General features: G+C 52.8%; 1 protein-coding gene across 1 annotated transcript; it reads right to left on the bottom strand.

The window, feature by feature from the left end:
• Positions 1–752: 752 nt before the first annotated feature.
• On the bottom strand, positions 753–1,761 carry LOC105036165 (uncharacterized). The gene has a single exon (XM_010911916.4). It carries the CDS (start codon positions 1,689–1,691, stop codon positions 951–953), a length of 741 nt encoding a protein of 246 aa, XP_010910218.1. The 5' UTR covers positions 1,692–1,761; the 3' UTR covers positions 753–950.
• Positions 1,762–15,660: the final 13,899 nt, after the last annotated feature.

The raw sequence follows: 15,660 nt of genomic DNA, 5'->3' as shown, positions 1-15,660 counted from the left end.
CGAACATCACGGAGCGCCCTTTTACTCAAACCACCCCACGTACTCCCGTCGCGAGCACGAGTGCCGGGTGTCGGCCGCGTGCCCGTGCGCGTGCTCCCGCGACCGCCCGTGCGTGTGGGCCCCACGCACGTGTGGGCGTGCCAAAGGAAAACGCCAAATCCAAGCCAAAAGCGTGGAACGATTGGACTCGGGGCTCGGCTCGTGCGAGCCCTGACATGATGAATTGAGGCTTGTGGGACTTTCTGCCTCTCACTGCAGTTCTTGACCTCTATTTTGTCGTCTTTTGGAGGCAGGCGAGGACACGAGAGAGAGAGACGTGCATAGGGGAATGAGATGAGACGGAGTGGGGGAGAATGGCAGCCTTCAACTGCGACCAACGCCAGCCCAACCCTTACCGTCTCGTACACAGACTCACTCTGCTGCCAGCTGACACACCAACCTCGCTCTCACCAACCAATCCCACGAGCTTTGACCACAGTCAAAAAAACCACTGCAATCAAAGAGAGAGAAAAAAAACAGGCGGTGAACCATCCAATGGAGCTTTCTAGATTCCCTTCTCTCCATGGGCAGACTCCCAGCAATTCGAAATTAAGAAGGGAGCCATCTTTTCTTCTCCCACTGGAGGATCGAAAGATAAAAAGCTTTAGCCATACAAGAGCACCATAATAAATAGCTGGTGAAGAAGAAAATGTTAATGGTGGCCGATCTATTAGAGAGCTGGCTTTTCAAACACCAAGACTTGGAACAATAAAGGGAGAAAGGCTCAATGAGCCATCTTTTCACATATATATCACTGTGAGTTATCATCAGTTAGCTACATCCGGAACTTACAATCTAATCAAACTGAAATCTGTCGGATTTATGTTAAACATGGGGGAAAGAGAAAAGGAAGAAAGCCTAGCAGCTAAAATTAATTCAAAGGCAAGGCACCACATTTTCTGTTTATATTTTTACAAGCCAGCTAGCTGATTTTTCTCCTCTTCGCTGTGGGAGGCTTTGTGGTTTCTCTTCTTCCTCCTCCGGATCCCACCAAAAGTTAAACCCCTGCTCCTCCTCTTCCTCTCCGACTCCCTTATCGTTTCCAGCTTCGGCTTCCATGACCTACTCCTCACCAGCTGCCTGTAATCCTTCTCCAGCGCCTCCGTGGTGCAGACCCTCCTCCCCCTCCTCTCCATCTCCTCCATCTCCTCCTCCTCCATCCTCAGCCGATCCAAGAACTCATCCGAAACTCTTATCTGAAGAGCACCGGCCGGCGTCTTGTGGATGTCGAACGGCCGAAGGAGCGGCGGCTTCTTGGTACTGTCGGCAAAGGAGGCAGCGAGGGTGACGAAAGAGAGAACGGAGTGGAAGAAGTGGGAGGGGAGGAGGAAATAGCTGTGGCCGGGCTGGAGCTGGTCGCCGGCGGCGAGAGGGGGGACGCGCTGACCGATGAAGAAGGAGTCGGAGCGGCAGACGAGGTGACGGGGGTTGTCCTTCATCACCTCGGCGGCGCCCACCGGCCGGTCGTAGATGCGGACCCGGCCATCAGAGCCGATGACCCGGACGGGGCCCGCCGGCGAGGAGGAGTGCTTGGGATTGTCAGGGAGGTAGCCGTCGTCGTCGTCTTCGCCGTCGAGCGCCGGCCGGCACGTGGCCCCCACCACGTGGAAACACCACGGGATCATCTGGAGGCTGAGCGACTTGAGCCCCATCTATCTCCTCATAGACCTCAATAAAAACACCAGAGAGAGAGAGAGAGTTTGGGTTAAAATAGTTGTTGATACCAGAGGCGATGGTGGTATATAAAGGGCATGCCGTTTTTTCTCTGCTTGGGACATTGCGTATTTTTATTTTCATACGCTATTTTTTAAGGAAATGTTTTGTTACGGATAGCCTTGACGGTTTTACCGGAATTTTCAGCGCCATTCCCCTTGTTTGGCCGTTAGTTTTGTAATTTATTTATAATTAACTCATATAATAATGGAGGAGTATTTGAAAATGTGGAAAACTTTTTTTCAAGGTGGTGTTGTATTTGGAGGTGATTGAGCGAGAAGGTGGTTCCCACCATCATTCTTTTATGCAATTGATGATGGATTTGCGTAATTCTAGGATCCAAATTTGATACGAAGGAGTAAATTTTCTTTTTTATGTGAACATCAAAGAGTAAATCTTCATGAACATCCAGTTTTTGCTCGGGTGGTGGAAAAGCGGGGATTTGAATTCAGTTGGAGTCTGCTTCAAGATGGATGGATATAAGCTAAAAAAAATACGAGAATTAAAAGATAAAAGAAAAAATTGATGTGTTATGGGAGGATTAGTCTGATTCATAAAATAGGTACAAGGTATTTTTAATTTCATAGCTCAAATCAGAACTGAGATGGCTTGAGGGCTCCACTGCTTGCGCAAGTCATAGTCTGACATTTCAGCGGAGTAGGACACGTAAATATTAAGCGCATTGTATTCCGTTTCTGTTAATTATTTAACCACAGCCAATAATTGGATAAGCTAGGCAGGCAATATTGCGTGATCTATTTGGTTCACATTTTTTTAGGTCTGGCATTGGCTTCATCATTGGGTTCTGAAAGCACTAGGTGAGCTGGCGTGGTCCAACCATTAGAAGCGGTTATGATTCAATTTCTCATGCTTATTTCTGACTTTAGTGTGTCAAATATGAGCAATAAATGGGGCCCAACTCAATCAATGCATGCAACTGAGTTGGGTATTTCAAACCTAAGCAGCAGAATGCTTCCACCACTTTTGTGATATAATTCCATGTGTATTGTGACACCTTTAGTTTAGGGTACATATTTAATGCAATAGAGCTATCATCGAATGCTTCCACCACTTTTGTGATATAATTCCATGTGTATTGTGACACCTTTAGTTTAGGGTACATATTTAATGCAATAGAGCTATCACCTCTCAATACATTGCCCATGTCATATAGCTGACATTTATAAACTGATATCAATTAGGGAAAACTAAGGAGACACCCTTCCAAGTTTGGACCAATTACATTAGACTCCAAAAATTTAAGAAATTTTAATTAGTCATCAAAATTTTATTTCCGTTGCAATATGCCTAATCACCTGATAAAGCCTTAACACACTTAATGAAAAGATTGACTTGACATGATTGCTTTTACTTCTATTGCGAGAGTTAACGTAATTAGAAAGAAACTCTTTTGGAGAAAAATTCGCTAAGTTCCCTGAGGTCCTAATTGATCCTTCTCCTCCCTTTAAAACCCCCCATCATTCCAAGGCAATCGAACACTTAAACCAACTGCAAATTCTATCCTCGCAAGCCTCATTGAATTTCATGATCCCGAACTCCTCACCAACTAGTGCATGTCTTGCTAAAAGGGGAAGGTACTCACTGGATGCCGGCAAGATAGGGTTTTATTGATGTGGGATATTGTATGAATCGATATTTTCATTATAGTTATGTAGTTATATATTAAAAAAAGGGTTTTAGGGGTTGTAGTAGGATACTGAAGTTTTTTCTAGTTAATTTCTTGAAAGAAACTTATCTTTTAGGGATTGTAGTAAGATATTGAAGTTTTTTATAATTAACCTTTAAGGATTGTAGTAAAATAGTATTATTTGAGGGCTATTTCGTTTGTGGATTAGAAGAAATTACAGTCTTTACTTGCAGACCACTAAAAATCAGACGGCTTGTCTTCTAGAATCCTATACACTCTAGGAGTCCACCTTCTAAACTCTGAGAAACCCTATAGTCGATGCAAATTATCCCACCCGAAGGTAGATTCTTAGATTGTTGGCACTTGGATAGTCTTCCCTAAATCTAATCTATCTATTGGGATCGACATACTATAGGATTCACCTTTTCTCCTAATAGAACTATGGTAGAGACATTCAGGTTGTTGGGTATAAAATACCCCCAGCCGAAGTTCGTGACAGGAGTGACCCTCCGGGGATCCAACCGACTTCCGACTTCCGACCTCCGACAACGTCTCCCAAGTTTTGCTGATGGATAAGCCCCCACTAGCATCGACCGGATTCTTCACGACGGACGGACTCCACCCAAATTTTCAAGATGATCGACCATCTTCTAGACTTCATCCGGACTCCTACGGGAGCCGGACTTCACCCCTAACTCCAGCTGCAGGAAGGCCTCGTCCGGACTCCTACGGGAGCCGGACCTCGCCCCCGACTCCGGCTGCAGGCAGACTTCGTCCGGACTCCTACGGGAGCCGGACTCTGCCCACAACTTCAACTACAGGTAGACTTCGTCCGGACTCCTACGGGAGCCGGACTTCGCCCCCAACTTTAATTACAGGTAGATTTCGTTCGGACTCCTACGGGAGCCAAACTTCGCCCCCAACTTCAATTGCAGGTAGGCCTTGTCCGGACTCCTACGGGAGCCGGACCTCGTCCCTGACTCCGGCTGCAGGCAGACTTCGTCCGGACCCCTACGGGAGCCGGACTCCGCCCACAACTTCAATTACAGGTAGACTTCGTCCGGACTCCTACGGGAGCCGGACTTCGCCCCCAACTTCAATTACAGGTAGACTTCGTCCGGACTCCTACGGGAGCTGGACTTCACCCCCAACTTCAATTGCAGGTAGACTTCGTCCGGACTCTTACGGGAGCCGGACCTCGTCTCCAACTCCGGCTGCAGGAAGGCCTCGTCCGGACTCCTACGGGAGCCGGACCTCGTCCCCGACTCCGGCTGCAGGCAGACTTTGTCCGGACTCCTACAGGAGCCGGACTCCGCCCATGACTTCGATCACAGGTAGGCTTCGTCCGGGCTCCTACGGGAGCCAGACTTCGCCCCCCAACGTCAATTACAGGTAGACTTCGTCCGGACTCCTACGGGAGTCGGACTTCGCCCCCAACTTCAATTGCAGGTAGACTTTGTCCGGACTCCTATGGGAGCCGGACCTCGTCCCCGACTACCGCTGCAGGAAGGCCTCGTCCGGACTCCTACGGGAGCCAGACCTCGTCCCCGACTCTGGCTGCAGGAAGGCCTCATCCGGACTCCTACGGGAGCCAGACCTCATCCCCGACTCCGGCTGCAGGCAGACTTCGTCCGGACTCCTACGGGAGCCGGACTCCGCCCACGACTTCGATCACAGGTTAGGCTTCGTCTGGGCTCCTATGGGAGCCAGACTTCGCCCCCCGACATCAATTACAGGTAGACTTCATCCGGACTCCTACGGGAGCCGAACTTCGACCCCAACTTCAATTGCAGGTAGACTTCGTCCGGACTCCTATGGGAGCCGGACCTCATCCCCGACTCCGACTGCAGGAAGGCCTCATCCGGACTACTACGGGAGCCGGACCTCACCCCCAACTCCGGCTACAGGCGGACTTCGTCCGGACTCCTACGAGAGCCGGACTCCGCCTATGACTCCACCTGCAGGTAGACTTCGTCCGAATTCCTATGGGAGCCGGACTCCACCCATGACTTCAATCACAAGTAGGCTTCGTCCGGGCTCCTATGGGAGCCAGACTTCGCCCTCCTACTTCAATTGCAGGTAGACTTCGTTCGGACTCCTACGGGAGTCGGACTTCATCTCCGACTTCGACTGCAGGAAGACTTCGTCCGGATTCCTATAGGAGTCTGACTTCGAGCTCCTGTTGCAAACGACCCACTCCAAGTTACCGTTGCAAACGAACTACTTCAAGTTCCTACCACGAGCGGCCTTGGCCGAGACTCCTCGACAAATGATCCCTGTCCGGGCTTCTGCGGAGACTGGACTCCAACCGAACTTCGGCCAACAGGCCTGGACCCCCTGGCAGGCCGTAGCAACGGCCACGACTCTGCTCCACTTCCTACGATGGATTCCATGCAGCTCCATCACTCCCTGGCAGACCACAATAATGGCCACAATCCTGCTCTACTTCCTGCGATGGATATCACGCGGTTCCTCCACCCTCTGGCAAGTCGCGACAACAGATGCCGCTCCACTCTCCGCAACAGACTCCACGTGGCATGTCCCGGTGATAGCCACGATTCCACTCCACTACTCTTCGCAACAAACTCCTCCTGACCCTGGACAGCCCACTGCCAGACGGTTGCAAACATCGCTATCAGTCTGTTGCCCCCTCCACTATAAAAGGGGGACCCCAGATACGTCATTCTCTAAGCTCTCATTTCTTACCTAAAAACTCTGCTAAAATTTCTGTTCAAGCACTCCATTCTTGTTGAGGCAGAGAACTGACTTGAGCGTCGAAGGATCTTGCCGGAGCAACCCCACCACCGGTTTAGACTTCTTTTGCAGGTCCCGACAGCGACCGCGACTCCCTCGACTCCAGCTTCTCCGATGCAGGTGGATTTCTGCACCAACAGGATTGGCGCTAGAGGAAGGGCCCTGTATCTTTGCAGTACCCTTGTTCTTAAAGGAGCGCTCAATGGGACCGCTTTCGGTCATCTTTTTCGGTGTCCTCTCCTCCTTCCTCCACTAGGTCCTCGCCCGATGCCTCCCCGCAGAGCATCCACGCGACGATCCACGACCTCCGTGGCCAGATCTCAGGCTCCGGCCTCACCTCCAGTTTCCCAGCCTCCTCCTCCTCCTCCGGCAATGGTGGTTGGCGCGGAGCAATTCAACCTACTGGTGCAGCAGGTCAGAGGCCTCACTGAAGCTGTACAGGCCATGCAATAGCAGCAGCAGCCACAGGCGTCAGTGCGACTGGAAAGAGCATCACCGGAACACCAGAATCCGACGGTAGGATGGGCCACTTGGGCCAGCCGCCCCGTCTTTCCCGAAAAGATGAATCCGAGGGTGGAGAGCCCTCAGTCGGATCATGATTTCACCCCTGGAAGATCTCTACCTCCATTCTGCCAAAGGATCCTTGAGATCCGTAGTCGAGAGGATTTTCTGGATCGAAGGCTCCAGGAGATGAACCGACGGATCGAAGAACTCCGCCATGCTCCCCTCACTTATGGTGAGGATATTTGTACTGATCCTCCCTTTTCTCAAATGATCATGCAGGAACCGATCTCGCCAAACTTCAAGCTCCCTCAATTTGAAAACTACGACGGGACTTTAAACCCGGTTGATCATCTGGAGGCCTTCCGAACGATGATGTTGCTTCATGGCACGCCCGACGCCATCCTGTGCCGAGCCTTCCCATCCACCTTGAAGGATGCGGTGAGAAACTAGTACTCGACGCTCAAGCCGGGTACCATTTTTTCTTTTGATCAGATGAGCCACCAGTTTGTGGCTCATTTCGTTAGCAGCCGGCGTCCCCGAAAGAGCTCGGAGTCCCTCATCAACATCAAGCAGAGGGAGGGGGAGTCCATTTGGGCCTACATCAACCGTTTCAATGTCGCTGCGCTGGAGGTCCGGAACTTGGACCAGTCGGTAGCGATGGCCGCTCTGAAGGGCGGCCTTCAAAAGAATGACCTTTTGTTCTTCCTGGAGAAGAAGTATCCCAGGGATTTTGCTGACCTATTGGCTCGAGCCGAAGGGTACGCCCGAGCGAAAGAAGCCTTTAAAATGAAGGATGAGGAGATCGTGAGAGAGCGGCAGGAGGGAGACTCGAGTAAGCCCGCAGTCAAAAAAGGGTCGAAAGAAGCTCGGTCACGTTCTCGAACTCCTCTCGGGCACAAGCGTGTCCAGACTCCTCCCCGGGTATGCAGGCAGGGAAGCCCGGATCGTCGGGCTCGGTGGGGTTCTCCCCCAGGAAGACTCCGCAACTATGCCCCCCTCAACGCATCGAAAACCCAAGTACTGATGGAGGTCAGAGAGCAGCTCCCTAGGCCAGAGAGGATGCGCACGCACCTCGGGAAGCGCAATCCAAACAAGTTCTGCCTCTACCATCGTGACCACGGCCACGACACGGAGGAATGCATCTAGCTCCGAGACGAGATCGAGGAGCTCATCCGACGAGGTCGGCTCGACAGATTCATTCGACGCCGTCTGAGGGTAGAGAAGATCGGCCAAGGGTCCTGCCGCAGCCTGAGCCGCCAAGGAGGGAAGAGCAGCCCGGAGATCGGCCTCCAATCGAGATCATCAACTCCGTCTCTGGAGGACCCGACAGGGAGCAGACCTTTCACAGTGCTAGGATTTGAAAACTTGTAAATGTATAATGAACGACTCTATTTTAAATCAGGATTCCTTTCAGATCTACACATCTTTTCCTTTTTGGCACGGACTTGTAACGACAGGGGATGACCCCTTCGAGCAACAAAAACAAATCCTGATGTGGGCAAAGTCGAAGGCCCGATTCTCCTTAGACCGGATGGGGGGAGAGGCCCTGCAACGCCCACACGCGCCCCCACAGCCATGTTAGAGACAGGAAGAGAACCTCGTCCTAACATGAGCAAAGTCGAAGGCCCGGTTCCTCTTAGACCGGATGGGGGGAGAGGCCAAACAGCATCCATATGTACCCCCACAGCCATGTTAGGGACAGGAGGAGAACCTCGCCCTAACATGAGCAAAGTCGAAGGCCCGATTCCTCTTAGACCGGATGGGGGAAGAGGCCAAACAGCGCCCACATGTGCCCCCACAGCCCTGTTAGAGACAGGAGGAGAACCTTGCCCTAACATGAGCAAAGTCGAATGTCCGGTTCCTCTTAGACTGGATAGGGGGAGAGACCAAACAACGTCCACATGTGCCCCCACAGCCATGTTAGGGACAGGAGGAGAACCTCGCCCTAACATGAGCAAAGTCGAAGGCCCAATCACACTCAGATCGGGTGGGAGGAGAGGCCATACAACGTCCATATGTGCCCCCAACAGCTCCGTTAGGAACAGAAAGAGAACCTCATCCTAACCTGAGCTGAAACCGACCACATCAGAAACAGGAGAAGAACCTTGTCGCGACGCCGACTAAGGTTCGACCGTTCGAGACCCGACAAGAAAAAAAAAATTTTCGCGACGACCCCTCTACGCCGCCGCGACCCCCTACCCCAACGAAAAATGAAGGTCAAACTACATTAAAAGCATAAAGAACCTCATCTCTATGAAGACGGAGGAAGAGAAAGTAAGATCTACGATCGCAAATGAAAGGCAAACCAACACGGCGATAACCAGGAACCTCCAAGCGACGTCGACGTCGAATCAGAAACTCGGCAATGACGACCTAATACACAGATGAACAAAGAATCCTCGAACAACATCGACGTCACGTGGGACAAAAATGAAAGAAGTCCGGCACACGATAGTTCAACACGACATATGGGTAAGATAGCAAAGACCTTTTCATTTCACTAGCAAAATATGCGTTACAGAGCCTAGAAACCCGAAGAAGAAAAAACAACAAAAACAACAACGACAGTGACAACGACGACGACAAACAGACAAGCGACAAAAGAAGACACTTAGAGGAACAGAGGACAAAAAAGCCCTAAGGAGGCCCGACTTCCTCCGACCTCGAACTTTCGGCTTCGACCCTCGTCAGGGAGTGCCTTAAACTTTTGACTTCTGCTTCCAATTTCCTCTCTCTCATTAATATCTCCATATATCTTTGGTGAAATCGCTGGCTTTCGTTCTTCGCCTCTCGATGCCTTTTTCTCAGGACCTCAGATTCTACCTCCGCATCCTTAACAGCCTGCTGCTCGCATACCAGCTAGATCTTCAATTGCTGCAGCTCGGCCTTTCCCTCCCTGAGGGCGACAGATAGCTCTTCTACGGTTCTTCTCAGGGATTGGAGTTCGTCGGAATCCAGAGCGGGAGCAGGCTGAGCCCCTCCAACTAGCTGCCTCTGAAGGCAGGCAACCTCGTCGGTCGCCATCCTGAGCTTCCCCCTGTATTCGTCCACCTGCCTGCACCAGCCGGCCCGGTATGCGTCATGGCTCGCCTCGACATCCTGGAGCTGCTGCTGAAGATCGGAGACCTTCTTCGACCATTTCCGATCGCTGTCGGCCCGGTCGGAAGTCGGGACGAGCTTCCTTCCAACTGGCTAATCCTCTCTTGTGCAGCCGACAGCTCCACTCTGAGGGAACTGATCTTGGCAGCTTGAGGCCAAGTTCGATCGCTGGCGCGCTTCTTGTATTCCTCAAGCTCCATCTCGAAGTTCGCTTTCCTCCGGCTGTACTCCATGATCCCCTTCACGTGGAGGTTCCGAAAGTGGGTGGCCTCTGTGGTGGCTTCAGAGTGGCTCTCTCTCAGCCTGCGAAGCTCACCCTCCATCTTCTTTGACCTCTTTGTCAAATGATGAACTTTCTTCTTCAGACATTGGATAATGGACTTCAGTGAAATTTCCTGTGGCAGAGGAAGCGCTTCGATAGGACACTGCCATCGGGAGGCAAAAGCGTCAAGGTGCATCTCATTGCAAGAAAAAAAAGAGAGGGGGAGCAGAGTGGAGAAGCCCTCCAAAAGGAGAAACCCGATTTTATTGAATAAATATTTCTTAAGGACAAGAGGGAAAAGAAAAAAAATTGCAATAAAGGAAAAATACAAGGTCAGAGGTCTCAGACCTCTGAAGTAGGGGCTGGGGAGCTCGGTGTCCCCGGAAGAGGGGCTGCGGTGGCAGTAGCAGTGGGAGAGGGACCGGCTTCATCTTCAGATGCCTCACCCAAGAAGCTGAGGTCGAGCTTGAGAAATCTCTGGATCACCTTCTCCTGGCAGAGCTCGAATCCTTTAATGAAGGCCTCTTGGCCGAACTTGACGTTCAAGTCCCTCATCTCTGCAGAGGCCTTGAACTCCTCCACCGTCAGAACCCTGGCCTCCGAGACCAAGACCGGGATCTGCTCCGCCAAATTGGCGACCTCGGCCTCCGCCTTCCTCGCCGTCTCCTCCGAGGTCTGCTTCTCTTGCTCCATGGCCTGCTTTTCTTTCTCCAGGGCCTCATGGAGGTTGGCTACCTCAGCAACCTTTTCTTGGAGGCGGGCGACTTCGATCCGACGATGCTCCTCTGCCTGAATGGCATCCCTTCTCACCCGGTTCATCGCCTCGATGTTGGCGAGGAGCTGGTGTCCAATCTGCAAGGGCGGCCAGGAGGTTAGAATAAAAGTTGGAGAACTAATTAAACAAAGGCGCGAAAGGAAGGAGGGAGGTGAATCTGTTTACTTCGAGAAAGGACCCAAGGGAGTCCCAAACCCACTGTTCAGGATCGGCGCGGTCAATCCTCTGGATGACCTCGGGCAAGATGCAGCCGTCAATCAGCCGCTTTATTAAGTCCCTATCATTGAAGGGATTCTCCCCTGGCTCTTCTTCGAAACCGTGGGACTCTTCTATGGCGGCCCGACGGCCACTCGCCCTGCGGGCCATCGACTTTCTTCTCCTCCCCCTTTCGACCCCGGGCGCCTCCGTGGAACGGACCCCCAGAATGGGAACCTCAGTGGGGGGACTCCTGGAAGAGGCCCGGGGAGCCGGAGGTTCGGCGTCCGAAGGAACTTCGACTACGAAGGCCGCCTGGGCAGGCGTGGCCGAGCTCGTCTCCTCCGCTCTAGCCCTCTTCGCCAATCCGGAGGCCACGGTGCCTTTTCTTTTGTGGGCCTTGAGACCCTTGGCGAGCATCCGTGCTGCCTCGGCGTCCATCCCTAAAAAAAAAAAAAAAAAAGGAAGGGGAAGAAGAGAGAAAAAGAAGAAAAATTAGTAACGGGGTAAAAAAGGAAGAAGTGGCACCTAAAAAAAAAAAAGAGAAAGAAAGAAAAAAAAAAGAAAGAAAAGATGGGATACTCGCAGGATCCAGGGGGCTCAGGTCGATGTTGAACAGAAACTGCTCCTTCAGAAGGTTGGGAAGGGAAGGAGCCGAATAGCCAAGAAGCCTCCAGGCGGCCTGAAGGTCGTCCTCCCCCAGGCTAGGAGCCCGACGGACAGAGTCCCTTAGGGAGCCCCAAGGGGGCAATCCCAGTCTCAAGGTCGGGCAATGGACGAAGAGGTACTTCCCCTTTCAGTTATGGATTGAAGAGGGAGCACCTTTCAGCAACCCCTTCTTGCCAAACTGGAGAGAGAAATACCATCAGTCCTTTGTCGAGGGGTGACGCTTGAAGGTATAAAAGTGCCTAAACAAAGAAAGAGATGGCTGAACTTTGACTACATGGCAAAGGGAGAGGAACCCTATCAAAAACCTAAAGGAATTCGGCGCTACTGAAGCTAAAGAAATATCTAAGAAACGGAAGAGGGTGACAACGAAAGGCGGAAGCGGAAGCCGGAGTCCGGCATGGAAGGCCTCCTGATATAGGCAGAAGCGGCCAGGCGGGGGGGTGCTAGCCCAGTCGGCGGGATCGGAGAGCTCCAAATCATACTCCGGAGGAACTCCATACTGAACCCTTATCAGTAGGAGTTCATCCGGAGTCAGAGAGCAGGGAATGGCATCCGGTGCAAAAATCGAGCGAGGCCCAGCCCCAGATGTGGGTTCGTCTACAGTATGGGGGTCTTGGGGGCTGACGCAGACGAACTCCTAGAACCACTAGAGGCGGAGGTACCGGAAGATATTTCAAACGAAGACCTTAAAGATCCCGGAGAAATCAAGCGGGACAAGGGGCGAAAAGTTTGCGGGGGACCAAACCAGAAGAAAAATGGGGAAGAAAGGGCACCTAAATGGCAAGAAGAAAAGTGAAGGTTTCGGAACTAACCTAGATCGCTCTGAAGGATACGGAGGGGCGAGGACAGGGACGACTCGAAGAACGCTTGGGGCCAAGGCGGACGCCAAAGGGGGTCAGAGCTTTCGAAGAAAAGGCAGACACCAACGGAACTTTCAGGCGGAATGGGGCCTCTTAAGGTGAAAAGGCGGGTTAAAATAGACCCTGAGATCCGGCGCTATAATGATCGCGGATCTCCCCATGCCGACCCACGCACGCCATGTGTCCCACTCACCACGGCAGGCGGCTAAAAGTGGCTGACAGCTGACAGAGCCATTACTGTGCCGTACCTGGGCCAATGTACCAGTGAGAATTTCGAAAGGTCCCTTCGAATCGCCCCGATTCGAAAAGACTCCAGCACGCACGCATTTAATGCCAAAATATCTGGGGGCGATCGTGTACAGGATTCAAGGGGACAACTTCGGCTACGAAAATTTCTCTGTACTTCCTTCATTCGAAATTCGAACTCGAAAGTAGGAGGATTGGTGTTGGGTATAAAATACCCCCCAGCCGAAGTTCGTGGCAGGAGTGACCCTCCGGGGATCCAACCGACTTCCGACCTCCGACAACGTCTCTTCAAACCTCCCAGGCGGCCGAGCCTCCGCAACACTCCCAAGTTTTGCTGACGGATAAGCCCCCACCAGCGTCGATCGGATTCTTCACGACGGACGGACTCCACCAAAATTTTCACGATGATCGACCATCTTCTAGACTTCGTCCGGACTCCTACGGGAGCCGGACTTCGCCCCCAACTCCAGTTGCAGGAAGGCCTCGTCTGGACTCCTACGGGAGCCGGACCTCACCCCCGATCCGGCTGCAGGCAGACTTCGTCCGGACTCCTACGGGAGCCGGACTCCGCCCACAACTTCAATTACAGGTAGACTTCGTCCGGACTCCTACGGGAGCCGGACTTCGCCCCCAACTTCAATTACAGGTAGACTTCGTCCGGACTCCTACGGGAGCCGGACTTCGCCCCCAACTTCAATTGCAGGTAGGCCTCGTCCGGACTCTTACGGGAGCCGGACCTCATCCCTGACTTCGGCTGCAGGCAGACTTCGTCCGGACCCCTACGGGAGCCGGACTCCGCCCACAACTTCAATTACAGGTAGACTTCGTCCGGACTCCTACGGGAGCCAGACTTCGCCCCCAACTTCAATTACAGGTAGACTTCGTCCGGACTCCTACGAGAGCCGGACTTCACCCCCAACTTCAATTGCAGGTAGACTTCGTCCGGACTCCTACGGGAGCCGGACCTCATCTCCGACTCCGACTGCAGGAAGGCCTCGTCCGGACTCCTACGGGAGCCGGACCTCATCCCCGACTCCGACTGCAGGAAGGCCTCGTCCGGACTCCTACGGGAGCCGGACCTCATCCCCGACTCCGGCTGCAGGCAGACTTCGTCCGGACTCCTACGGGAGCCGGACTCCACCCACGACTTCGATCACAGGTAGGCTTCATCCGAGCTCCTACGGGAGCCAAACTTCGCCCCCCGATGTCAATTACAGGTAGACTTCGTCCGGACTCCTATGGGAGCCGGACTTCGCCCCCAACTTCAATTGCAGGTAGACTTCGTCCGGACTCCTATGGGAGCTGGACCTCGTCCTCGACTCCAGCTGCAGGAAGGCCTCGTCCGGACTCCTACGGGAGCCAGACCTCGTCCCCGACTCCGACTACAGGAAGGCCTCGTCCGGACTCCTACGGGAGCCGGACCTCGTCCCCGACTCCGGCTGCAGGAAGACTTCGTCCAGACTCCTACGGGAGCCAGACTCCGCCCATGACTTCGATCACAGGTAGGCTTCGTCCGAGCTCCTATGGGAGCTAGACTTCTCCCCCCGACGTCAATTACAGGTAGACTTCGTCCGGCTCTTACGGGAGCTGGACTTCGCCCCCAACTTTAATTGCAGGTAGACTTCGTCCGGACTCCAACGGGAGCCGGACCTCATCCCCGACTCTGGCTGCAGGAAGGCCTCGTCCGGACTCCTACGGGAGCTGGACCTCACCCCCGACTCTGACTGCAGGCGGACTTCATCCGGACTCCGCCCATGACTCCACCTACAGGTAGACTTCGTCCGAATTCCTATGGGAGTCGGACTCTGCCCACGACTTCAATCACAGGTAGGCTTCGTCCGGGCTCCTACGAGAGCCAGACTTCGCCCTCCTACTTCAATTGTAGGTAGACTTCGTTCGGACTCCTACGGGAGTCAGACTTCATCCCCGACTTCGACTGCAGGAAGACTTCGTCCAGATTCCTACAGGAGTCGAGCTTCGAGCTCTTGTTGCAAACGACCCACTCCAAGTTACCGCTGCAAATGAACTACTTCAAGTTCCTACCACGAGCGGCCTTGGCCGAGACTCCTCCACAAATGATCCCCGTCCGGGCTTCTGCGGAGATCGGACTCCAACCGAACTTCGGCCGACAGGCCTGGACCCCCTGGCAGGCCGCAGCAACGGCCATGACTCTGCTCCACTTCCTGCGATGGATTTCACGCGGCTCCATCACTCCCTGGCAGACCACAATAATGGCCATGATCCTGCTCCGCTTCCTGCGATGGATACCGCGCGGTTCCTCCACCCTCTGGCAAGTCACGACAACGGACGCCGCTCCACTCCCCGCAACAAACTCCACGTGGCATGTCCCGGTGATAGCCATGATTTCACTCCACTACTCTTCGCAATAAACTCCTCCTGACCCTGGGCAGCCCACTGCCAAACGATTGCAAACATCGCTATCAGTTGTTGCCCCCTCCACCTATAAAAGGGGGACCCCAGATACGTTATTCTCTAAGCTCTCATTTCTTACCTAAAAACTCTACTAAAATTTTCGTTCGAGCACTCCATTCTTGTTGAGGCAGAGAACTGACTTGAGCGTCGGAGGGTCTTGCCGGAGCAACCCCACCTCCGGTTTAGACTTCTTTTGCAGGTCCCGGCAGCAACCGCGACTCCCTCGACTCCAGCTTCTCCGACGCAGACGGATTTCTGCACCAACACAGATGAAGACCAAAGTACCTAAATTGTATAAGCTAGATAGGTGGCACATACTATAGATGCGTAATAATTTGCCACAAATTATAATACTTGAACATGCTAAAAGTTCTTATATTATAAGATGTAGATTGAAAATGATTCCTATCTCAATAAGGCACCTTGTATGACATGAATTCTAATTATCTATGATAAAGTGGTC

Source organism: Elaeis guineensis, unplaced genomic scaffold (genome assembly GCF_000442705.2).
Source record: "Elaeis guineensis isolate ETL-2024a unplaced genomic scaffold, EG11 Super_Scaffold_1000033, whole genome shotgun sequence".
Classification (NCBI taxonomy): domain Eukaryota; kingdom Viridiplantae; phylum Streptophyta; class Magnoliopsida; order Arecales; family Arecaceae; genus Elaeis; species Elaeis guineensis.
Note: the sequence above shows the minus strand (reverse complement) of the source record. Positions and strands in the feature narration are given on the sequence as shown.

Coding starts and splice junctions, on each gene's coding strand:
- LOC105036165 (XM_010911916.4), bottom strand. CDS start 1,691: ATGGGGCTCAAGTCGCTCAGCCTCCAGATGATCCCGTGGTGTTTCCAC.